Source organism: Rhineura floridana, chromosome 1 (assembly GCF_030035675.1).
Source record: "Rhineura floridana isolate rRhiFlo1 chromosome 1, rRhiFlo1.hap2, whole genome shotgun sequence".
Classification (NCBI taxonomy): domain Eukaryota; kingdom Metazoa; phylum Chordata; class Lepidosauria; order Squamata; family Rhineuridae; genus Rhineura; species Rhineura floridana.
In genome coordinates this window covers 136,918,811-136,944,649 of record NC_084480.1, presented here as the reverse complement: position 1 = coordinate 136,944,649, position 25,839 = coordinate 136,918,811, and the positions used below count along the sequence as shown (strand labels likewise).

At 42.3% G+C, this 25,839-nt stretch overlaps 1 protein-coding gene across 3 annotated transcripts in view; it reads right to left on the bottom strand.

Moving 5' to 3' along the window:
• The window catches only part of ABCA1 (ATP binding cassette subfamily A member 1), a 134,493-nt gene that overhangs the window by 70,770 nt on the left and 37,884 nt on the right, over positions 1–25,839 (bottom strand). For all 3 annotated transcript variants that reach the window (XM_061633173.1, XM_061633193.1, XM_061633184.1), the window contains exons 3-5: positions 18,696–18,789; positions 16,457–16,598; positions 14,454–14,572 (exon numbers count right to left, since the gene is read on the bottom strand). In XM_061633173.1, coding sequence (XP_061489157.1) covers positions 14,454–14,572; positions 16,457–16,598; positions 18,696–18,789 — 355 coding nt within the window. The remainder of the gene's footprint in view (positions 1–14,453; positions 14,573–16,456; positions 16,599–18,695; positions 18,790–25,839) is intronic.

Sequence of the window (25,839 nt, the reverse complement as noted above, 5' to 3'; positions counted from 1 at the left end):
TCTGTACACAGCAAAAGCAAAGGAGGTGCCCAGAGATACCGAGTCATCCTCTGTCTGACACAACATCCTTGGTTCAAAGCAGCAAGACTGGGTATGATGTAGCATGGTGCACAGCCTTCAGACACTATTTTTATGATACGTAGCCATCAAATTCCTCAGGTGCACTAAGGCCAGGGGTCATCCCAGTCCTCTTGGATTGGGATGCCAAAGAAAGGGCATGATGGTACTTTCCTAGCCATATACATCACCTTGTCACTCTAGCTGTATTAATTCTAAAACTTTGATCGCTATCTGTGAATAAAATGAAAGAGAAAAAGAGAGGAGGACAGACGAAAAGGGAGAGGGAAGAGAGAGGCTGGCTCTGATTAATTAGAAGTAATAACTCAACTCTACTGTTTATTTAAAAAGTTACTGGGTCAGCTTTTTTATTTATTCATCATACCGTTGGACTGACATTTCAAAGCTGTACCTAGACTCTTTGAATTATTAGTCCCTTTGGTGAGAATGAAAATAAAACCCATTACGGGGAGCCTAGATCCAAACAGCCAGTTTCCATGTTCATCTACAACAGAGGCACCCAACATGGTTCCCTCCAGATGTTGCTGGACTACCTCCATTAGCCTCGACCACTTGCCATGTTTGCTGAGGCTGATCTGGAGGACACCATGTTGGCAATCCCTGATCTACAGTATATTTGAATATACTATTGACAACTCATATCCAGGGATGGTGGTGGGGACTTTTCCTCTGCTCCCAGCTCTATTCATTGATGTCAAACCAGAACAGCACATCCAGATAACGCAAGACTGCTACCTGGATGTGCAGTGCACAGAGCCAAGATCTGAGGAAGATCTTTCCTTGAGAGTGTGTACCATTGATCAACCTCAATAAAATGGCTCTACAGATAGCACCATCATTCACCAGCATAGTTCATCCCTCTAATCAATACTAAATTAAAGTAGCAGAGTTTTAGCAGTCAAAAATCCCACACTTCATTAAGCTTTGTAACTGGGTTGTTTATCTTGGTGAGGAACTTGATTGTCATGATGTTATAGCAATTTAAAGCTATATTGACATTTGCTGGCCACTATGGCTTCTTGGTGCCAGCCATGCTCCAACACAGAGACTTCTCTACTAACACCCCCTCCAGACAACTGGTTTATTTGGCATTCATCCTGATTTGTTTGCTCAAAGCTTACAAGATGGTTAGACTATGTCCGGTCTTTACTGAGCATTCCTTCTGTTTACAGGGTGGTTGTATGGCAATTAGAAATCCAACGTTAATCCTGATTTATTTGCAGGGTGCTTACACATCTTTCCGTTAATCATTTGGTCACCCCACACTTTTCAATGCATTCCCTATCACTTTCTAGACCACAAAAAAATCCATTTTTAAAAAAAGTAGATTTGTTGCCAAACCTAAAGTTCTGGTATGTACTTGAATCCCTCCTTCAAAATACTGACAGTGTGGAGGCACCATAATTGCATATGCTACGATTCAGTCTAGGAGGCAGCTACATAACCTGCCACACATGAAAGCATGGCTGCTTTTGTGTACTTCTTACACATCTATTCTAACACTGATTATTGCTTAGCATCTCCCATCCCCAACATAATACATGAAGACTCTTCTCCATCAATACCAACAACAATGGTCTGGCCCTGCACCAGCTTCTAAGTAGAATGTTACAGGACCAGAGAAGCATAGAAAGCTGCCTTATGCCGAGTCAAATCATTGGTCCATCTAGCTCAGTATTGTCTACACTGTGTGGCAGTGGCTCTTCAGGGTTTCCAACAGGACTTTCTTCCAGCTCTACCTGGAGATGCCAGGGACTTAAACTGGGACTTCGGATGCAATGCATGAGCTCTACCACTGAGCTATCGTCCAGCTCAGGTCCAATACCGCCTTAAGAATGTTTAATCTCATAATGGACCTGCATTTGTTTTTAATAGAGTAGTTGCAACTCAAATACATTTAACATGTAGCTAGGCAGCTGGTGCAGGAGACGGAGGGAAAAGGAAATCTTGATTGTGTTTAGACAACCGAGATAAAATCAGCTTAGCTACATCCTGGCACTAGCCACATCCTTAAAACATTGCTCAAATCACCAGGGGAAGGCATCTGGTTCATCACTGGGGAGAAGTGCATTTCCCAGAACTTGCTTGCCATAAAAACAAAAGTAGCTGAGTCAATGTGCAAGTTCTGATAGCAAAGACCTGAACAAATCTACAAGGTCAGTCAAGTCAGATGGAACTTAAGTCCTTCAGTGCAGAGAGATACAGTGGAAGCAGATTACTGTTAAGAGCTGACTGAAGAAGGGATCCTTCTCATGACGTATATACCACTCATGCTTAAAGCCTCTTTGCATAGTACTTTTTAAAACCTTCCAAAAGGTGCAATAGCGGGGCAAAAAAAATATGCGTGCACGCTATGAGAAGTGACACCACACTCAGTTCTAGATTTGCGGTGGATGCAACTATCTGGAGGAGCAGAGTGCTCAGGCAATACAACTTGTGTTAAATGATATATATTATTACAGGAGCAATTGCTCCTGGGGAAGAGTACTTTGCTACAGCATAAATACTGTGTTCTAATAAACTGTTCCACAGTTAGAATACAACATATTTTGAGGCCTGTTTCTTGGCTTGCTTTTGATCAGTCAAATGAAACCACAGTAATAAGATTAAATTCCAATGGGAAGACTGAGAACCACATCTGAAGATTTTTTTTTTAAGGCACAGAGCCTCTCTGTGGGGGAGGCCTCTTGTGCTTTCTGTGCCACCAATCTTTTGTTTCTACACCCACTTGCATGCTTGTAATATCTTTGGGAGCAGGGATGAGGAACACAGGAAGCTGCCTTTGACCACGTCTGAACAAAAAGTCCAGTTAGTCCAGTAAGGTCTCCTATGAGCGGCAGCAGCTCTCCAACACAGAGTCTTTCACACCACCTCTTAGCCTGCTTCTCTTAACCAGAAAGTCTGGGGGTAGTTCCTTTTGTAGGTAAAAGCATTTACTTCCACTGAGCTAGAGCCCCTCCATATACGTCTTAACAGGTGAACTGAACATCACAGGAGCTAGATCAAAATGGAAGCGTCTCCACACCAATATTAAGAAAGATGACAACAATTCTAAATCTAATTTCAGCTTTCCAGGAAAGGAAAGAAAGCAGCAGAAGCAGCAAAGCAGATGGGTCTTTCTTTCTTTCTTTGCCAGAATCTTTCACACTTCTCACTCTTCCTTTCAAAGTCAGGTATGTGTATAGGGATGTGGCAAAAGCACATCATCAGCTTAGGCAGTTGTACAAATGGCGCTTGGTGGGGTGCTATTTATATTTTGATAGGCAAATCTGTCCACATCATCAGGATCGAAAAGATGCTGATTTCAAAACCAACCTCTAGCAACCTGATCATCTGCACTGAAGGGCTATTTAGCAAGACAGGCACAGCAGAGGCCATGGCCAGCCAAACCCAAATCCAGATCCAGAGTGTGATCCAATATTCCAGGGTCACTGTGGCCAATTGCTGGATCTGGGGCAAGGACTGGAGCTTGTGCTGGAGCCTGAATAGCAGTGGGCACAAGGTTCTACTTGACTGAGCAGGCAATGGTATTAATATGAAACCTACACAAAGCCCTTGCATCAATCTGGCTAACCCAAAGACTTCATATTGCCTGCCAATCACAGGGACCAATGTTGCATTTAAACGTGTCTGAGCCTAAAGAGGGTTCTGCAACCTTAGTGCACAGTGTTCACATTAGCCCAACAGTTTAAGCCCAATCTCAAGCCTCCAAGATCTCTGTTCCAAGCCCCCAAGGCCCTGTGATGACTGGATTGTGATGTCAGCATGTACTTGGCAAGCTCAGGCTATGGCAGCACAGCTAAAAGTCAGCATGGTCTGACTGAAATTATTCCAGCAACAATTGAACTGAAAGGGTTGTATGAACAAGGCCTGAGTTAGAAGAAGTATAAGGCTCGGGTACAGAGATTAAAAATTCCTGTTGGAAAAGCATGCTGCAAAACCTGAAAGCAAAACCTGAAGAAACTGATTTCAGTTCCATGTCTTTTGGCAGTTCGGAAAAACAATCTGCCAAATGGCTGACTGGGGCTCAGGTGAACAGCATGGTGCCTGAGCCTGCAGACTGAATGTCCTGATGTAAGACCAGCTACTGGGTTTTTCAGTGCTGCACTGTCAAGATCTTCATTAAGCCATACCTTTTGAAGACAGACAGTCAGTAACATTACAACTGCATCCGCCCTAGATTTATGTCTGGCTCTGAGCCAAAAACTGACACTGTCAAATGGAGACACGTTACACAGTCATGGACAACAAATATTTGGCTCCTACTAGACCTTGTAAGGGACAGCTAAACTAAAGGTGCAAGCACTGCCCTGACATTATCAATCAAAACAGAACCATAAAGTCAGGCCATAGAAGCAAAGTGGAACTGGCACATAGAGCTCTTGCCACATACTGGTGGTGACAAAAACATTCTCATTGCTTGGATCCCATGTTCTGGGGGTAATTAAATCTGCATCTGCATGTGAATTATTTTAACTGTTTTTATATATGGAATTGTTTTTAAATGTTTGTTTTATAATTGTATATTTTATTGTTGTAACCCACCCCCGGGACTTGGGGTTAAGGGCAGGGAAGAAACTAAATAAAATAAGTTGATGCCATAGAGGCTTCACCCCTGCAAAGCTTTCCTTGATTTTAATGGTTGTTCTCGTAAAGCCTCAGCCTATCAGCATGCTGATTTCAGAAAACAAGAATGATCAGAGGCATCAATTCTAGACTGAGGCAATTTTGGTGATGATTCAAAGAAGTCACATATGCATTCCCCTCCCCATATCAGAATGAAATAACAAAAATTAGAAGGCAATTACTTGAGAAAAATGATATTATCTCAAAAGCAGACCACCCCATTCAGTGGTCCCTTTAAACCATAGTTGATATTTCACAAAAAGAATGGGAACACTATCTTGGATGGTGGTGGTTTCTTCCTGATCTCTTGAGGCAAATAATCTCTGATTATGAATCCACACAATATCACTTAAACAATTTATTAATTTCTATTTGGATACTGCTCTGGTTCTTATTATTCATGGCTCTTGCCAAACCTTTATTCCATTACTCTGATAAGAAATAATCTTCCAGTTTCCAGCTTATAATAATTTCCAAAAGATATGGTTTTGTTCATATGACTACTCTGTAGTCCAAGTGAAAAAGTTGTTTGTCATGGCCCTCCCTTCATCTTTATTCTCCAAGGGTGCAATTCTGCCCCCATATAACCACACTTCAGTCCAGTTGACTTACAATTGTATTCACCTGCGAGGGTTGGTGCCTGGTATATTTGCAGATCACAGCCCTATTTCCTCTCAACTTCATTTTTTCCTAGGCTCAAGAGGCAAAGGTCTAATTAAGAAGTTGGCAAAATTTGTTACTGAGGTTCATTCATCAATATCCTCATCAATGTACTTGGTATCAGTTACTTCAGGTTCAGCACTTCTTAACAATGCCTTCTGTGGAGGAGCAGGGACAGAAATCATTGACTTCATTTGAGAAGTATTTGGTGGGAACATCATTCACTAATAAGGGTTTTTTATCATCTTTATATAAAATATTACTAGATCTAACTACTGGGACTTTACATAGTCTATGACAACAATGGGAGGAAGATGTTGGTATGGAGATTGATTCTGTAAAATGGAAAAATGTATGGGATAAATTCCCATTTCATTCAATATCAGCAAAACTGAGAAAATTCATATAAAATTATTCATAGGTGGTATTTAACTCCATTAGTTTTGCATAAAATCAATAATACTACACAGAGGTGTTGGAGGGGGAGAGGTGTGGAGAGCTTGGAAGTTATTTTCATATGTGGTGGACATGTGCTGATGTTCGGCATTTTGGAAAAAAGTGTTTCATGAAATTGGGGTGATTACAGGGCAGAACATCAAGTCTGATCCTGTAATAGCTCTCTTGTCGATTTTCAAAGGAGATAATCTATCACTGCACTCTAAGGGTCTAATAGTAACCTTACTAGTGGCAGCAAGAATTGTAATTGCTCGTCATTGGAAAAAGATTGATTACCATTTAATAGAGTTATGGTACTCTCAGGTATGGAACACAGCTTTAATGGAAAAATTAACACAACAAAGATTGGTGAGACAGGATCCAAATAAAAAATATAACTTTCATATTAAATGCTTTATGTTTATAAGATATGTAGCAGTGGGGGAGCATGGTTTCTATAAGCCATCAACTCATGCCTCATTATGGAGGGATGTCTTCGGGTAGACTATGTAGTTTATTGCACTAAATCCATCTACAAAAAGGAAATTCCTAGATCTCTATGGCGTTCCGTGTATAAAATGTTATACTTTGTAAAGCTTACATTAATCTCAGTAACTCTCTTCTCCATCTCTTTTTTATTTATTGATTTCCTATTTTTATTATTATTATAATGTTAAAGCTTTTATTTTATTTTATTTTCTTCCTTTTTTAATTTATTTATGTATATATGTTTTGATAGTATAAGCTATATGTCAGTACATTGTAACAGGCATTTAAATTGTTACAAAGTTTTTGATTTATACACTTAAGAAGTTGATTTTAAAAAAGAAGAGAGAAACAAAAGAAAGAATTTAAGAAATCTAATAGAAAATTTTTGAGCATCTTGATCAAGTCTTATCGTATTGTGTGTGTGCGTACATGGACCATTCTAAAGACACTACAGTAGGGCCCCGCTTTACGGCGTTCCGTTTTCCGGTGTTAAGCTCATGCGGCGTCTTTCAATTAGGGGAAATTCCCCATTTTAAAGCCAATTTTGCGCTTTTGCGGCATTTTCGTGCGACGTGACACATTATAGTCAATGGGTTCCACTTTACAGTGATTTCCGCTTTACGGCAGGGGCCTGGTCCCTAACCCGCCGTATAAGCAGGGCCCTAGTGTATACAGGAAAACTCAGTGGAAGAACAATTATTAAACAAGGGATATTAACACAAAAATGAATTCTTTATATGCAACAATGTGAATAATGCTCCTTTTTTATCTTTCTTTGGTTGTGTGTAATGTAATGTTTTATACTGTTCTGATATTTGTATGGCAAAGAAGAAATAAAATGTATTTTAAAAAAAGAGGCAAAGGTCTTTCAACCTCTTTCAGTAATAAAGGGTCAGTACTGCACGCAAATGCCTCAAGCCCTGAACATCTGCAGTCAACTGTTCTAGAAAAGGCCATTCACAATAGTGTGACTAGGCTTGACATTAAATGAGTATTTGTATGTAATCATGTATTTAAAATGCAAATAGCAGGCACTGGAGGAAGATTATTATCAAGATCACATATCAGAGAGGGAGGAGGAATTGAACTTTTTCCTCCCCTGCTCCTCTGACACTGCTATTTGCATTGGGAGGATAACTCCCTTTGGGACCAGCGAGGGATTTCTTCCCAGTGGAAATACCATCCCTGATTTTTGCCTAAAGTAGCATTTTTTTTGGCCAATTGGCAGGTTCCTTCTTGGGTGACACACTGGAAGAATTTTGAGCAATGAAGAAACAATTTTGATAAAAACAGATGTTTTCAGAGGGAACATATACTGTGCATAGCCCTGAACTGCAACAGAGTTTCACCTAAAGCTAAAATTCAAGAAAATATTGGAGAGTTCTGGTTTGGCAAAACATCCAAAGAACTCTGAGGGGGAATCAAAAATAACTTTAATAAGATAAGCAACATTTCTCAGGGGGGGGAGGCTGCAACTGTTGCCACCAAGTTACAACACTGTGCTGGTATAGCTGTTGGTATTTCCCATCCTAGGATTTTGTTTTATGATGAGCTCAAACGCAGAAGTCCACAGAGCCTTAGTGCTGAACTAGACATTGGGTGGCAAAGGTGGTCATTGTTAAAACAGCTGAAAAGTGTTAACAGGAGAGCATGGTTTGGAAGGTTGAAGAGGAGGGAGAGGGAGGGTTAAAACATCCTGCTTCTCTCCTTCCAATTGTGCCCTTTTCATCTGCTTTTTCTCAACCTGCGCTGACTGAAACAAAAGTGTTGCATTTGGCAGCAAACAGGTTATTATGGTGTTCTTATGGAACACATTGTTCTGGCATGGAAAGTGAAGGAAAAGCCTTCTATCCATATGTTTGTATGGCCTGGTAGCCATAGGAGAGAATGCTTAATATGGCCTTTGATGCCTGGTGACTACCTCTAAGCCAACAGAGTGTGGATCATGCTCCACCTGACCCATAGGGGCTAAAGGAAAGAGTTTTGCCATTCAAATCTAGTCAGAAAGATGTCCACGTTTTGCAGCCTGCATGGGTCTACCATTGCTTTTGGGGCCAACAATGATTCAAGGTCAGTTCTGCCTGTCTGGGGTCCTGTCTTCCCCCTTTCGGACCTCAGCTTGCCTTTTTGTAAATAAATGTTATTATGTGCCTTGAAGTTGATTTCTACTTATGGAGACCCTATGAATCAGCAACCTTCAAGAGCATCTGTTATAAACCACCCTGTTCAGATCTTGTAAGCTCAGGTCTGTGGCTTCCTTTATGGAATCAATCCATCTCTTGTTTGGTCCTCCTCTTTTTCTACTCCCTTCTGTTTTTCCCAGCATTATTGTCTTTTCTAGTGAATTGTGTCCTCATGATGTGTCCAAAGTATAATATCCTCCATTTCATCATTTTAGCTTCTAGTGACAGTTCTGGTTTAATTTATTCTAACACCCAATTATTTCCTGTTTCGCACTCCATGGTATGTGCAAAACTCTCCTCTAACACCACATTTCAAATGAGTTGATTCTTCTCTTATCCGCTTTTTTCACTGTCCAACTTTCACATCCATCCATAGAGATCAGGAATACCATGGTCTGAATGATCCTGACTTTAGTGGAAGGGATTCTGAGGAACTGAGACAAATAGTGGTAACGAGAGAGGAAGTTCTAGGCTTAATGGACAATATAAAAACTGACAAATCACCGGGCCCGGATGGCATCCACTCAAAGAACTCAAATGTGAAATTGCTGATCTGCTAACTAAAATATGTAACTTGTCCCTCGGGTCCTCCTCCGTGCCTGAGGACTGGAAAGTGGCAAATGTAACGCCAATATTCAAAAAGGGATCCAGAGGGGATCCCAGAAATTACAGGCCAGTTAGCTTAACTTCTGTCCCTGGAAAACTGGTAGAAAGTATTATTAAAGCTAGATTAACTAAGCACATAGAAGAACAAGCCTTGCTGAAGCAGAGCCAGCATGGCTTCTGCAAGGGAAAGTCCTGTCTCAGTAACCTATTAGAATTCTTTGAGAGTGTCAACAAGCATATAGATAGAGGTGATCCAGTGGACATAGTGTACTTAGACTTTCAAAAAGCGTTTGACAAGGTACCTCACCAAAGACTTCTGAGGAAGCTTAGCAGTCATGGAATAAGAGGAGAGGTCCTCTTGTGGATAAGGAATTGGTTAAGAAGCAGAAAGCAGAGAGTAGGAATAAACGGACAGTTCTCCCAATGGAGGGCTGTAGAAAGTGGAGTCCCTCAAGGATCGGTATTGGGACCTGTACTTTTCAACTTCTTCATTAATGACCTAGAATTAGGAGTGAGCAGTGAAGTGGCCAAGTTTGCTGACGACACGAAATTGTTCAGGGTTGTTAAAACAAAAAGGGATTGCGAAGAGCTCCAAAAAGATCTCTCCAAACTGAGTGAATGGGCGGAAAAATGGCAAATGCAATTCAATATAAACAAGTGTAAAATTATGCATATTGGAGCAAAAAATCTGAATTTCACATATACGCTCATGGGGTCTGAACTGGCGGTGACCAACCAGGAGAGAGACCTCGGGGTTGTAGTAGACAGCACGATGAAAATGTCGACCCAGTGTGCGGCAGCTGTGAAAAAGGCAAATTCTATGCTAGCGATAATTAGGAAAGGTATTGAAAATAAAACAGCCGATATCATAATGCCGTTGTATAAATCTATGGTGCGGCCGCATTTGGAATACTGTGTATAGTTCTGGTCGCCTCATCTCAAAAAGGATATTATAGAGTTGGAAAAGGTTCAGAAGAGGGCAACCAGAATGATCAAGGGGATGGAGCGACTCCCTTACGAGGAAAGGTTGCAGCATTTGGGGCTTTTTAGTTTAGAGAAAAGGCGGGTCAGAGGAGACATGATAGAAGTGTATAAAATTATGCATGGCATTGAGAAAGTGGATAGAGAAAAGTTCTTCTCCCTCTCTCATAATACTAGAACTCGTGGACATTCAAAGAAGCTGAATGTTGGAAGACTCAGGATAGAAAAAAGGAAGTACTTCTTTACTCAGTGCATAGTTAAACTATGGAATTTGCTCCCACAAGATGCAGTAATGGCCACCAGCTTGGATGGCTTTAAAAGAAGATTAGACAAATTCATGGAGGACAGGGCTATCAATGGCTACTAGCCATGATGGCTGTGCTCTGCCACCCTAGTCAGAGGCAGCATGCTTCTGAAAACCAGTTGCCGGAAGCCTCAGGAGGGGAGAGTGTTCTTGCACTCGGGTCCTGCTTGCGGGCTTCCCCCAGGCACCTGGTTGGCCAATGTGAGAACAGGATGCTGGACTAGATGGGCCACTGGCCTGATCCAGCAGGCTCTTCTTATGTTCTTATGTTCTTATGTTCTTAGTGTTCAGTGATACAACTTTGCATTTGAGGACCTTTTCTAGTTCTCTCACAGCTGTGTTCCCCAGTCCTAGCCTTCTTCTGATTTCTTGACTATTGTCTCCATTTTGGTTAATGACTGCGCCAAGGTATTGATAATCCTTGACAAATTCAATGCCCTCATTGTCAACTTTAAAGTTACATAAATCTTCTGTTGCCATTACTTTAGTCTTCTGGACGTTCAGCTGTAGTCCTGCTTTTGTGCTTTCCTCTTTAACTTTCATCAGCATTCGTTTCAAATTATTACTAGTTTCTGCTAAGAGTATGGTATCGTCTGTATATCTAAAATTACTGATATTTCTCCCTCCAATTTTCACACCATCTTGGTCCAATCCCGCTTTCCGTATGGTATGTTCTGCATATAAATTAGACAGATAGGATGATAAAATACACCCCTGTCTCACACCCTTTCCTATGGGGAACCAATTGGTTTCTCCATATTCTGTCCTTACAGTAGCCTCTTGTCCAGAGTATAGGTTGCGCATCAGGACAATCAGATGCTGTGGCACCCCCATTTCTTTTAAAGCATTCCATAGTTTTTCATGATCTACACTATCAAAGGCTTTGCTGTCATCTATAAAGCACAGGGTGATTTTCTTCTGAAATTCCTTGGTCCGTTCCATTATCCAATGTATGTTTGCCATATGATCTCTGGTACCTCTTCCTTTTCTAAATCCAGCTTGGATGTCTGGCATTTCTCACTCCATATATGGTAGCCTTTGATGTAGAATCTTGAGCATTACTTTACTTGGATGAGATATTAAGGAAATAGTTTGATAATTACTGCATTCTCTGGGATCCCCTTTGTTTGGAATTGGGATGTATATTGAATGCTTACAGTCTGTGGGCCATTGTTTAGTTTTCCATATTTCTTGACAAATGCTTGTCAAAATTTGGACAGATTCAGTCTCAGTAATGTGTAGCAACTCTATTGGTATGCCATCTGTTCCTGGTGATTTGTTTCTTCTAAGTATTTTAAGAGCAGCTTTTACCTCACATTCTAAAAATTCTGGTTCTTCATCATACAGTTCGTCCTTGAATGAATCTGTGATCCTGGCATCTCTTTTATAGAGTTCTTCAGTGTATTGCTTCCATCTTCCTTTCATTTTATCTCGGTCAGTCAGTGTGTTCCCCTGTTGATTCAACATCCCTACTCTTGGCTTAAATTTCTCTTTCATTTCTCTAATCTTTTGGAACAGGGCTCTTGTTCTACCTTTTTGGTTGTCCTCTTCTATTTCTATACAACTATTGTAATAGTTGTCACTACGTACTAGTCAATTATTGTATTTAGGGTGTTTCTCTCTCCTTTTGCTTTTGCTTTCCTTCTAGCTTTAACCATTTGAAGAGTTTCTTCAGTCATCCATTGAGATCTTTCTCTCTTTTTAATTAGAGGTATTGTCTTTTTGCATTCTTCCCTGATGTTGTCTCTGACTTGACTCCATAGTTCTTCTGGTTCTCTATCAACTAAGTTTAAAGCCTCAAGTCTGTTCCTAATTTGATCTTTATATTCTTCTGGGATGTTGTTTAAATTGTATTTTGGCATTATTATTGATTTGTTGTTGTTCTTTAGCTTTACTCTGATTTTCAGTATTACCAGTTCATGATCTGTACTGCAGTCTGCTCCTGGTCTTGTTTTCACAGAAAGTATGGAACTTCTCCACCTTCTGCTACCAATTATATAATCAATTTGATTCCTATATTGACCATTTAGTGATGTCCACATGTACAGTTGTCTTTTCGGTTGCTCAAAATTTGTGTTTGCAAGAAACAAATTATTGGCTTCATAGAATTCAGTAAGTCTTTCTCCTGCTTCATTTCTACCTCCTAAGCCCCATTTCCCCACAATTTCTAGTTCTTCTCTGTTCCCTACTTTTGCATTCCAGTCCTCCATGATTATCATCACATCTTGTTTTGTTGTGTGATCAATTTCTTCCTGTACTTCTGCGTAAATCTCTCCAATTCCTCTTCTGTGTTTGCCGTTGGAGCTTAGACTTGGATGGGTATGTTAATAGGTTTCCCATTAAATCCCGTGTAAATAAATAGATATTACAAAATCATTGTAAGTAATCTGTCATCGCAAGGAAACTCGCTCTGTAAAAAGATGCCCTGAAATTTTCTACCGCTCAAGAAAACTGAAAACATGAAACAGCATGCCAAGTTTTGAATGCCTCCTCTCTGCTCTTTAGTAATAACAGTCATCTAATCAATCCCAAAAGATACTTTTCATTACTGTGTGGGGGTTTTCTTTTTAATTTCCAGCACACAGACCCCTGAAGCTACAGATCATTGCTACCATAGCTGCTGACTAATTTTCCTGGAGACTGTGTGAGTGTAGCATAACGGACAAACAGGCTTTTGTTCATCACAGACTGCATCAACAATATGATGTCTTCATACACAGACATTTTGAACTACAGTAAACAATGTTCTTTTTAAAAATGTACATACATTTGATTGCATTTTTCTTAAATTGCCTTATTAAGCAAATGTCCACTTGCCACAGGCTTTGCTTTTCCCAATCAATTTGCTAGCTTTCATTTTATAGCATTAACATCAGAAATTTCACTTTTGAGAGATACTGTTGTTACACTTTTCTTCAGCACCAGGGTATTGGTTAGGAATGTATACTGTGAAGTCGCAAGTTCATACCTTACCTCAGCCACAATTTCACTATGTAGCCTTAGGAAAGCCACTGTTTCTCAGCCCATCACCACCCCCTCAATCTGCACCATGGAGTGAGTAGCGCTGGCCTGTTGTAAAGATTAATGAAATTGCTTTTATGACATGGTTTCAATGCTTAAAAGGGAAAGCATTATTTATTAATATTTTGCATTTTGCCCAACTGTATCAGTGTTTTCCATCTGTTGAAACCTTTCAGGAAATGTCAGCTCTGTTGAAGAACAAAAGGAGACACATGCAAGCGAGAGTGCACACAGTGAGGTAAAGCTCCCTTTACCTAGTCAGCCCTATTCATGTAAAAAGTAAGATAGACACAACCCAAACACACACTTTATATTCAAACAGGACAGACACATAGATTTTTTTTAAAAAATGGCTGCTCTCATCTTGTCACGTTTGGGCATAATGCTTGATTTAAGCCAACTTCTCTGTTCTTGTGGAAAGGGTTGGGGGAAGGGTATACTACTGTTGAGAAAATGATCCTAGGACTAAAAGTTCATTTTGCCACATGTGTGATTCCTTTGCAGGAGGCAACACTCCATAACAGGCATGGTCACCTCAGTGTAAAAGCTTCACAAATAAACAGAGTGCTGAGCACCAGAAAACGTACAGGAGGGAGTCACAGAGGGTACCAAGTGCATTTTGAGCGGAGAGACTTTCTGAAAGAAATGGCATATTTCACACTAGGAAGGAAGCATTAAACATGTTTTCCTCTGAAATAAGACTTTACAGTATTAATTTTGATGTTCAACCAAGCATGTTTAGAATTGCAGCTTATTTTCAATTAAAGTTTCTCATTCAGTTATAATTTGGACATGAAGAGTGTCTTTACTTCAAGTAAGCACAGGGGTCCAGCATAAGTGGGGGAAGATGGGGGAGTGAACTATTTGTTGGGGTGTGTTTTCTCCCTCACACATTTTCTTTTCTATACAAGTGAAACTTGTCCCACACAAGCTGGCCCACACAGGCTGCCTGTTAGCCAACCCTAATTTAAGCATGACTGACCCATTCTGAAGCTTTTTTCAACTTCCAGATTATTGACACAACACCGAGACCTTTTGCCAAATGTACAGCACATCCTTCATTTATTTACCTGAAATAGATTTCCCAACTTTCTGTAGTTTCCCCACAACTTTCTGTGCATCCTTGATGCTGTTGTCTTTCTGGCTATACAGCAGCAATCGCTTGGCATCAGAGAACAGGCGGGAAACACTAAGGAAATTAAGGTGACAGTAGGAAAGGGGGGAGGAGGAGGGGAAATATTAGCAGGATAAATTGCTTGATCCCATGTTCTGTTCTTTGTAATGCATGTTCTTAGTAATGTACATTTCCATTACAATGGAAAGGAAAAAAATGCATCTCTTGTGCACGTGTCCCACTGAAATGAATGGGAGTTGCGATAGAGCACTACCATGTTTTACCAGATCCTGTTCCAACAGGATTGTACCCTGTATTAATTAGAGGGTGGAGGTGCCATTTGCATTTTCTTCCTCAGCCAACAAAATCTCTGGTACTGAACTGAATGTGATGACTCTTGCAGCTTTGATGTTTTGCCAGCTGCTCATGTGAGTGCTTTATTCTTTTACATCAAAAACTCTAGGTGTGGTTACATATTTCCCATTTTCCCTTGGGATCCAGACTTCAAATGGTGTTGCAATTTTGACATATGATTAGAGGTGATTATAGCTCCAGGGGCAAAGTGCACCTGGTCACCATTGCTTCTTCAGATGCAATAAGTGTGCTTGGACACAGCCCAGTTCTCTGCTCCCAGCAGGAGCAAGGTAGAAGTGGGGCTTCTGTAAGCTCCATCTTCATTTGTAGTAGTCAAAAATATTTGGATAACTCATATTACAATTATTATCTAAGATAGGGCTTCCCAAAAAGGTAGGAATGTGGCAGAGGAGAAGCTGAAGAAAACTGTGACTTCTTCACTGAACAGGTTTAGGTAGCTTGTTTCTATCACTTAAGTGTGGAGTGGCTAGACTTTGGTAGCTAGGCACATATGTGTCTAACATATGTGGCTTGAATGTGTAGTGGCACATTCAGGAGTGCAGGGTCCCTCACAGCTATGTCCCTTTCTACTTTCCCCCATCTCCCTTGCTCTTCATGTCATCTTCAAGTCCACACTCCACTATCACAGACGTCCCTAAGAGCCAATCAACATGAAAGGGGAGGCCATGTGTTAGCTACTGGTAAAAGTCTTCTCAGTAGCTGACTCACCTCCTTTCACTCCGATTGATTCCAATCACCATGAAAGGACAAGGACTCTTCTCAGTGGCTAACATGCTCGCCTTTGATGATGATTGGCTCGCACATAGGGACCTGGCTGCGACCCTGCTCCCCCCAAAGTAACGGTCTATGACACACACACACCCCGCAACCCCAGATGACTACACCCCTGGGCTTGGATATGTTGTCTGCTTGAGTCCTGGGTCTCAAGTAACCAAAAATGCATAGGGCATGTTGCTTTCCCTTGCCTTTCATCAGGGATACCAAGGAAGTGGGGGTGGGGGGAGAGGACAGCCATTCTGAAGCCAGCCAGAGTGGTTAGAGGTCTTATCCTGACCAGCAAGGGCCTGCAGACTGAACAATAGTCGGGCACAAGGTGAGAAAGTTTCCCAGAGGCCTGTATGACTATGCACTGGCCTCCACAGGTATCCTCTCACTCACTAAGTGTAAAGAAGCAGTCTCTACACTTTTCTATCTGCAAAGAAGCTTCTGTGTATTTGCCAATCTTTCTGGGGGATTCTGCAGTGTGCACAGAATATGCTGAGTAAGTTGGAAGAGGCAACCAAGAGACATGGGCGTAGCTTCCTACCTGCATAGTTTGCCCTGGATTAAACTTTTCCTTAGTCACTTATTTCCATATTCCGTGCATGTTCTGTGCCAATACTTCCCATTCATGATCACTTCCTCCACAGCCACAGTCTCAGAACCAGGCATACTTTTCTACACAGGCTTCCCATAGGTGCCAAAAAGAACAGCCAGCACCTTTTATAATGCAAAGCAGTGCAAGGCTATTGTGTCTCAGTTGTTTTTAATACTAGTCCCTTAACTCTTCTCTGGAGCAGAGATTAATAAAAACCTGGTACTCACATAGATTTGTTAAAGTTTCCAACAATGCCCGGTGATTCCCCAGGTGTAGGGTAGCGGAAGCAAGGATTGTTGGCATTACAGATAATCCCCTGGACCCAGGGCAATGTTCCAGCTGAAGGCATGGCCTTGTTTGGAAAATGACCTAAAACACAAGGACAAATGTTTAGGACAGTACATACTAGGCCATCAGATGGTTTCCTCTCCTTTTGAAAGACCATTGTCCCACTCTGTCCCAAAAAGTCATTCTCTGTCCACCAAAGAGAGGGGACGACTGCAAGTGACTATCACAATGGTTCCTAGAACATGCAAAACAGTGTACAGCCAACATGGGTTTGCAAACAGTAATGGCGAAATGCACAGAGGAAAACCCTTTCAAAAACCTGCAGAATCTGTTCGAACAGAGATTACAGTGGACAAATGAAATATGCTTCTATACTTTGGGAAATGAACCCTTTCTAAACTCGCTTTCAACTTTCCTAAAAGCTAATTGCTCAATGTGAACTAAATATGCAAGAAGGCACCACCATTAACTAATGAATGGTGAAAATAATATTCAAATTTGAGAATGGCACACAGAATCCCAATTTCTTATTTAACGCTCAGCCGAGGGTGGGGTTTTTTTAGACATTAAATTGTTTACAGTGCAATCCTATATCTGTTTAATAAGAAGAAAGTCCTACTATGTTCAAGGATGCTTACTCCCAGGTGAGTGTGTACAGAACTGAAGTCTGAAATGATTATTCTTGTTTGATAACTTTAAAAATCTTTAGTTGTACCTATTAAATATTGTAAATCTCAGCGGGTTAAAAGCTACACACGTATACTTGATTGCTGTTGCAATATTACACAGTAAGCTATTTACGGCTGATGTCAAAAAACACCAAACAGCATTGGAACAGCAGATAACAGTTCTCTCTCTTAAAGTCATAAGCAGAGTCATTAAAGAGATCACTATGACCTGTATTCAAGGTTTCTCTGTACAATCCTGGCTTTTGGTATAGACAGAGGAAGGTACACCTATGTGTGTTCATGATCTGGTAAAATGTTTAATGAAACTGAGCTGTGCTAGATACATAAAATGAAATGGAACTGGTTTTCTCACAAGGAAAATAATAATATATTTTAATATTATTATTTAGTATTTAGCCATGGATAGTGGCCAGCCAGGGGCTTAGTATAACATCTCTTTTTTGCTGACTCATTGGCACAGAAAAAAAAATCTTGGTGGGGTTGTTAAGGAGCCACAATACATGGCTGGTGGGCTGCATTCACTTTGGTGTCTGGCTCCCAGTCTGACCAAGCCTCCTGTAAACATCAAGCTCAGCATTGTACTATCTTTTTTTTTTTTTTTGGCCATAATGTATAGGATTTCAAAATGGCGTGTGCTCTCTCTCACCTTTACCTTCCCCACAGAATTGTTGTGAGGACAAAAAAGGGTATCCCCTACCCCATGTACATTGCCCTGAGCTCTGTGGATGGAGGAAGGCAATGTGATGTGATGAGTCAGGAACTTTATAAAGTATACATCAGACTTTTTTTTTACTTGTACATTAAAAACATTTTAATACTTTTAAAAGTACCTTTTTAGATTTATTCTGCATAACTAAAAAAAAGGCTTCTGTGCTAGAAGGAAACCTCCAGAAACAGCATATCCACTTGTCCCTTTGATTCGATCCTTCTCCATAATAATGCATGCCCAGCCATTGTTGCAACCCAATTTTTATGAATTTATGACAAGTCATTTTTCAACACTCTCTATCTACAACATTGATATCTTCCCTTCTCCTGATATGATATGTAACATTACTTTAGGGTCCAAGAATAATTTGAAGATCGAAAGATTCTAAATTAACAAATGAAGCTGTTTTGTACTGTGTAAACATCTACAGCAGACCTTCCCCATCCTGGTGCCTTCCAGATGTTTTGGACTACAACTCCTATCAGCCCCAGTCAGCATAGCCATAGTCAGAGATAATGGGAATTAGAGGCCAATAACATCTGGAGGGCAGTAGATGTCCTGACTGGCTGTGGCTTCATCAGGGCTCAGGCAAAGGTCTTTCCCTGCCCTTCTACCATAGATCTTTCTAGGCTGGAGATGCCAGAGATTGAATCTATAACCTTCCACATGAAGGGGAATAGAGGAGATAAAGGAACCCATCAAACACCTCATGTGACAACTCTCTCTTTTTCTTTCCCTTCACCAAACATCAAGTCAAGCCCAAATGCGTTTGATACTTACATTCATGTTGTTCATAGGGTGGATAGGACAGCCGTACAGAGATCAATATGAAGAAGATAAACAAAGGCCAAGCAATTTCAATCAGCAGCTGGAACTAGAAGTGTGTGTGTGGGGGGGAGAGAGAGAGAGAGAGAAAGAGGCAACAAAATATTAATCCTCCACACTTGGTATCATCAACAAACTGAGGACAATGTAGACAGTGTTTGATCACAACTTGTTAATAGGCTGCTGGAGCATAGACTCCCTTCTTTGGAATTCATAAATCTCAAGACACTTTGGAGAAAAAAATATGCAGTGTGTTCTCCCACCATATCCATAGGCCTCCCAACCCACTACAGTATATGGGGTTATTTTCTCATGAAAATGCAGTTGCTTCAGAAAAATATTCTTCTGAAAACCTCCAGGGCTTGAGGAGTATATCAGATCCTGCCTTCACTTAAAGGAAATATGCCATAGGGTTGTGGCATTGGAGCAGGGCCAGTAACAAATGGTGGCCAGGTCGGACCCTGGCCAAGGGCCCTGCGGCACACAGGGCCCCCTGAAGGGCCCCTTGTTAGGGTGGGGTAGTAGTTCTCCCCTTCCGTGATCCATGGCAGGCTTCCTGCCACGGATTGCAGGGAGGGAGCTTTCAGGCTACCCACCCATTCACTCACTCCCCCTACCTCTCTCTCCTGTCTTCTGAGGCTGCGCACTCAGGGTTGCCATCAACCAAGATGGCGGCGGAGGCTTTTTTAAGGGACTGATGCTCCTACAGCCATCTTGGTTGATAGCAGGCGCGTGCACATAGCGTACCACGCATGTGTGCCATCAACCAAGATGGCAAAGAGGAAAACAGCCCCTTAGAGAAGCCTCCACTGCCATCTTGGTTGATGGTAGCCCTGTGCGTGCAGCGAGCGCAGCAACAGGAGACAAGAAAGAGGTAGGTGAAACAGGCAGGAGCTGCACACCCAGGGCAAGCTGGTGCCCAAGGGCCCAGTTATGCCCGGCGCCAACCCTGGATTGGAGGCTTGAACAAGAGAGAGTTAATGGATCCAGGAGTATTGCTGGAAACTGACTTAACAGTCCTGGCAAAATTGCCAAGTATCTCCCTTGTTAAGGAAATTACCAGTAAAGGGGCCAACAATGACTAGGAAAAAGTAGGGGACTCCTCTGGAAGATTAGAGCCAATCTGGTAAGTGGGCACCACAAAGGGTGGTGTATAATGAAGGAAACAAAAGACTGACTGCAATCTGAGTGAGACTGAGAAAGACACAGAGGTCGGTTTTGGGCTCTGTAAGCTAACAAGATTTGGAATAGGGGGCTGACCTTTTCCCTAGAGTGGAGACCTGATGTAGGAGCACCAGATTTTAGATGTCTGTTGAAGTATATAAACTTGCTTCCATCTATGCTCAATCTGTATATTTATAAATAAACACAAAATGCTAACAAGCTCAGGTAACCTCCTATCCAAACCTGGATAACAGCACTGCACGCCTGGAACTTCTCAGTGCTTGGAGAAGTGGGGTGAGTGTAAGAATATGCTCATCCTCACAGTTACTGCCAACTGTCATATACAATGTCCTGCATGTCAGTGCAGAAGCTGCTGTTCACAACCTGTGCACTGCATCAACATGTACTGTATCTAAAATAAGGTAACTGACAATTAACATAGGGCCAAGATATAAAGAAGGACTGGCGGTGTTACTGTAACTCAGCTAAATCTAAACTGTAAATAAATCCCACTCCTTCCCTCAAACAGTCTAGTACTAATACTGAGAGCAATGGCCAAAGCATAGCCTGAAGGCACATGATGCAGAAAATCTTGCTGAAGCTAACCAAGACTGGTATGGTCAATGTTTGGATAGGAAGCTCTATGGTGGGATGGCCAAAAGGGAGGGCTCCTGCACCTTTAATAGCGGTGTGTCATGTCACTACAAGAGAGCCAGTGTGGTGTAGTGGTTAAGGTGTTGGACTACGACCTGGGAGAACAGGGTTCGAATCCCCACACAGCCATGAAGCTCGCTGGGTGACCTTGGACCAATCACAGCCTCTCAGCCTCAGAGGAAGGCAATGGTAACCCCCCTCTGAATACCGTTTACCATGAAAACCCTATTCATAGAGTCACCATAAGTCGGAATCGACTTGAAGGCAGTCCATTTCCATGTTCATGTCATTACAAGCTAGACCTGCTGTAATTTCCTTTTTTACGCAATTATTAAATGTTAAATAGCCCTGTCCTCTTTTGCATCTGGTCATCCTACTCTGTTGGAACCATATTCAGTATATACCATACTTTGGTCTCCATGGAAAAAAAGGGGAGGATATAATTATAACAAATGCATAAACAATAAAATAGCTTTAATGTGGCAGCATTCCAATTTCCTTGCTCCCAGAGCAGTGAAACTTACAGCACTTAAAAAACAAAGCAAATTCATTGTTTAAAATATGTAGCAAAAACTACTGATGGACAGACCCATCTTGGTCCAATCCATAACTGGACTGGGAAAGCTGGATTAATTGCTTGAATGTCTGGCGGACATTCAGTGGATAATTCATATGCTTCTGAGATTAAAACTGTTCCCTTGGGAACTTAATGTGGCTAATGTTGAGCCCTCCTCACCCTCATGGAATCATCCAAGCAATCAGTCAGGGAATCAGGGATCACCCAAGGGCCTAGGGAGAGCCCAGCCTGCCCTAGGAAAGGAGTGGCAAGCTAGAAGACCTATATTATTATTATTATTATTATTATTATTATTATTATTATTATTATTATTATTATTATTATCCACAATATTTTTAAAATCTCTAAGAGGCGTACAACATAAATCATAAAAACAAAAATACAAGATGAAAACAATAACATAAAAGCATATAAAAACAGGAAGACGGAAATCAAACTGCAGGTCCTTTTGGACCTTTTTAGGTGGCCCAAAGAGTACCTCTCTCCCCCAAATCTAGAATCCAAACCCAAAGGGTCTCTTAATTCCCTTTACTCCAAATATTCTGTCACACCTTCTATAGCACTGGCAGGCAAACGTCATCACTGAATGTGCCATAAGTCAAGTGGGAAGGATGAGACAATGGATTCTAATGTGCCCCATAGTATCTAAGCATCTCCCACATGGCCTTGGTGTGGTTGTTAAGTCTGCCAAACCAGAGGGCAGCAGAGCACTATATCAGGGGCAGGCAAAAAATTAAGGTGAGGTTTTGTCTAATTTCCTGAATGGTCCTCCTTTTTCTATCTAGGTGTGCCACAAACTTGCAAACTGGCCATCCTTAGCCATGTTTTGTTTACCTCATGGTGAATTTAGCAAGCAACATTCTTTTCAAAAAGGATTTTGAAAAATGCTTATCGCTATTCCTTTCAGAAAACTGGCTATTTAAAAAACAAAACACTAGCCAGGCTAGATATCTGCTGTGCTGTATGTAGTGCAGCGGCTTAGAGTGTACTTCACATCTCGCTTCAGCCACAATCTCAGCAAGTAGCCTTGGGAAATCATCTCTTCTCCTCACCCCACTCCCATTTACATTATGTCACCAGCCAGACCCTTATCTAGTGGATGCACATGGATGAGGGTTCTACATGAAGAAGATAATAATGCTGGCCTGTCTTACAAGGCTGCTCTAAGGATTCTAGAAATAATGTATGATTAATATATGCTATATGAATGCTAACATTCTTCTTTTGTGACTAATGATGTTGCAATGTGGTGTAGATCACTTAAACTCTTAGAGGATTTCATGAAAAATGTGTGTTTCAAGTTTACACTGTGCATGTATGTGTGTGTAGAAAAGATTTTTTTCCCGTAACAGCTCGTCCCGTAAATAGCTTGGCCTGCATTTCCCTTCCCCAACAGTTTTCCAAGCTGCAGCAGCTGAAATAAGCATTGCGAAAGCCTGGTACAAAGCTCAGCTTGACGTGTGCAGCGCAAGAGTTCCATTTGTGCTGCTGGAAGGCATTCAGGATAAAGTATATCCTGGCTGAACCCTGCAGGAGGAAAGCAACTTCAGCGGCTAGAACTGAGCAAATATGCACACTCTAATCTCCTTATTCAGCATCTCTTCCTCTACATTTATCGATTTGAAAACAGTCAGCTATCTAAGAAGCTGGTCCAAATAGTGCTAGATGCAGCAAGGGTGGCCAGGGCATTGACTGCAATCCACCAAGGGACTGCAGATAAATTTTTTTTGATGGGCTGATACTACTGCAACCCCTGCTAGCCCCCACCCACCAGAAAGTTTGTTAAAGATGATAGGAACACACACACACAGTATGAGTGTCATCTTTGTATGAGCATGATGCGTATGCAGCATTGGTGTAATATTGTATAGGCATCCCCCTGCCTATACAACAGCCTTTCCCAACCAGTGTGCCTCCAGATGTTGTTGGACCACAATTCCCATCTTTCCTGACCATTGGCAATGCTGGCTGAGGCTGATGGGAGTTGTAGTCCAATAACATCTGGAGGCACACTGGTTGGGAAAGGCTGCTATACAACAATGTCCCCTACACTTCATTTACCTTAGGGGCAGCCAACAGGGTGTATTCTTGATGTTTTGGATGACTACTCCCATCATCCCTGACCATTAAGTCTGTTGGCTAGGATTGATGGGAGTTGTGTCCCCCAACATGTGGGGGGAACCTTGCTGGCTATTTCTGATTTAGACCACACTTTCTCAAAGGTAGCTCTGACACTGCTTGTGCAACATTAGCATGCCATTGCAGTGTTGAAAAGTGGCAGTGGACCATGGGGATTTCTGCAATCTACCACCCTTGGAATTCCATACAATATTACATGCCCTACACAACCATTGTTTATCAGGATTTCCAATCAAAATTATTTGTGCATTTATTAACTCACTGGATGACGTTTCCAAAGTGATACCATATCTTGATGTGCCTGTAAAATACTCTGGAAGCCATTATGTTTATGATATGAAGTCTTTGGTACAGATTTGATAGAGTCTATTTCTGTTTTAAACCAATCGAGGGGATTGGTAGTGGGGAGGGTGTACGGCGCAGGTGTAGTTCCTGCGCAGGGTGAGAGCATGTGCAGTGAACTGCATGATAGGAGAAAGTTGCCAGATGCCCTCAGAGTGAGAGTCTGCAACTGGCAGAAGGTTGGCCTTCCTTGGGTGTGAGACAGGGGAGAGTAGAAGTGACCTATGTGAAAGGTATTGAGTGGGACTAACTGTTCCCAATTCTCTCAGAGGCCTAATGGGGTAACTGGTTCAGGTAGGTTTTGTTGGTGGGCTCTTCCTGTGCCCATATCAGGTGTTTAGGAGGAGGCTTAGTAAGGAGGGACGTAGGTGATGCCACTCCAACCTCAGTGATCATGGGTGGAGGGAGGTATAGCCATTGGGAGGTGGTAAGCTACCACAGAAGACAGGCAAGGCTATTTACATCTTGTTCCTTGCTCCCACTCCTCCCACGGATGGGTTCCTCGTTGCTCATCTGCTGTGCCCACTGGCCTGTGTGTGCTGTTGCTTAATGCCAGATCAATACACAATAAACCCACACTCATCCATGACTGGATCATGGATGAGGGTGCTGATTTAGTGTGCATTACTGAGACCTGAGTGGGTGAGCTGAGAGGAGTTGATCTGACGCAGCTTTGCGCACCTGGCTGCTCAGTGCAAAACCAGCAGAGGCTGCAGGGGGAGGGGGGGAAGGTTTACTGTAGTAACAGAATTTCCATCTCAGTCACCAGGAAACCACTCTGTCTTGGAGATGGCTGTGAAGGCCTGCACCTGGTGTCTGGCCAAGGAGGCAGTGAACTAGGGTTGCTGCTGGTGTATCGTCCACCTTGCTGCCTGGCAGCTTCTGTGACTGAGCTTGCAGAAGCCATCTCAGCTGTGGCATTGGAGAAGCCCAGAACGATAATACTGGGTGATTTCAATGTCCACACTGAGGCTGCCTCTAGTGTTCCGGCTTAGGACTTCATGGCGGCCATGGGGCTGTCTCAAATTGTCACCGGTCTGACGCATAGGGCAAGGCACACCCTAGACTTGATTTTTGCTCCAGATGGAGGAAGGGGTGATCTGAAGATGTCACCCATTGTCATGGTCATATCACTTCCTGGTGAAGTTTAGACTTAAGGCTCCGATCCTCCCCTGCAGGAATGGTGGACAGATTAAGATGGTCCACCCCTGGAGATTAATGGAATCCACTGGATCCCTGAATTCCCTGGAGGAGTTCCCAACAGATAGAGCAGGTGACTCTGCTGAAGCCCTTGTCACGCTGTGGAACAGAGAGGCACATTGGGCTCTTAACATGATTGCCCCTGAGTGCCCTCTCTGGCACTGTGGAACCCCATTTCCACTTTGATACACCAGTGAGCTAAGGGAAATGAAATAGGCTGGATGATGGCTAGAGTGAAAGACGTGCTGTGAAGCTGATCGGACACAAGTAAAACATCATAACCATGCCTACTGTGTGGTGGTGAGGGTGGTGAAGGCGGCCCACTTCTCTGCCACCATCGCATCCTTAAGTAGTCATCCAGTGGTGCTTTTCCATATTGTCAGGAGTCTGTTGACATCAACTCCAGAAAGTGGAGATTTAGACCCTTTGGAGGCCCACTGTGAATTGTTTGCAAGGCACTTTGAGGGTAAAGTTGCTAGCCTCCATAGCAATCTTGATGCCCCATCCACATCTACTGTAGTCCCCAGTGAGATGTCCAGTGCAACATCTGCTGCAACTTCTTGGGATCAGTTTCAACTGATGCAGCGTGATGACGTGCACAAGGTGCTTGTGATGATGCGGCCAGCAACGTGTCCTCTTGACCCCTGCCTTTCTTTGCTTATTAAAGAGTAGGTTCGTAGTCTGGGAGTGCTCCTGGATCCATCTTTGTCACTAGAGGCCCAGATGACCTCAGTGGCTATGAGTGCCTTTTACCAGCTTTGGCTGGGAAGACAGCTACGGCCATTTCTGGACCTGAATAGCCTGAACACTGTTGTCCATGCACTGGTAACATCCAAGGTGGATTACTGTAATGCGCTCTATGCGGGGCTGTCCTTAAGCTGGAGCAAAATGCAGCGGCGCAACTGCTCATTGGGGCAGGGTATCGCCATCATGTCACCCTGCTGCTGAAAGAATTGCACTGGCTGTCCATTAGCTATCACACTAAGTTTGTTCTGGTTTTGGTGTACAAAGCCCTATACAGCT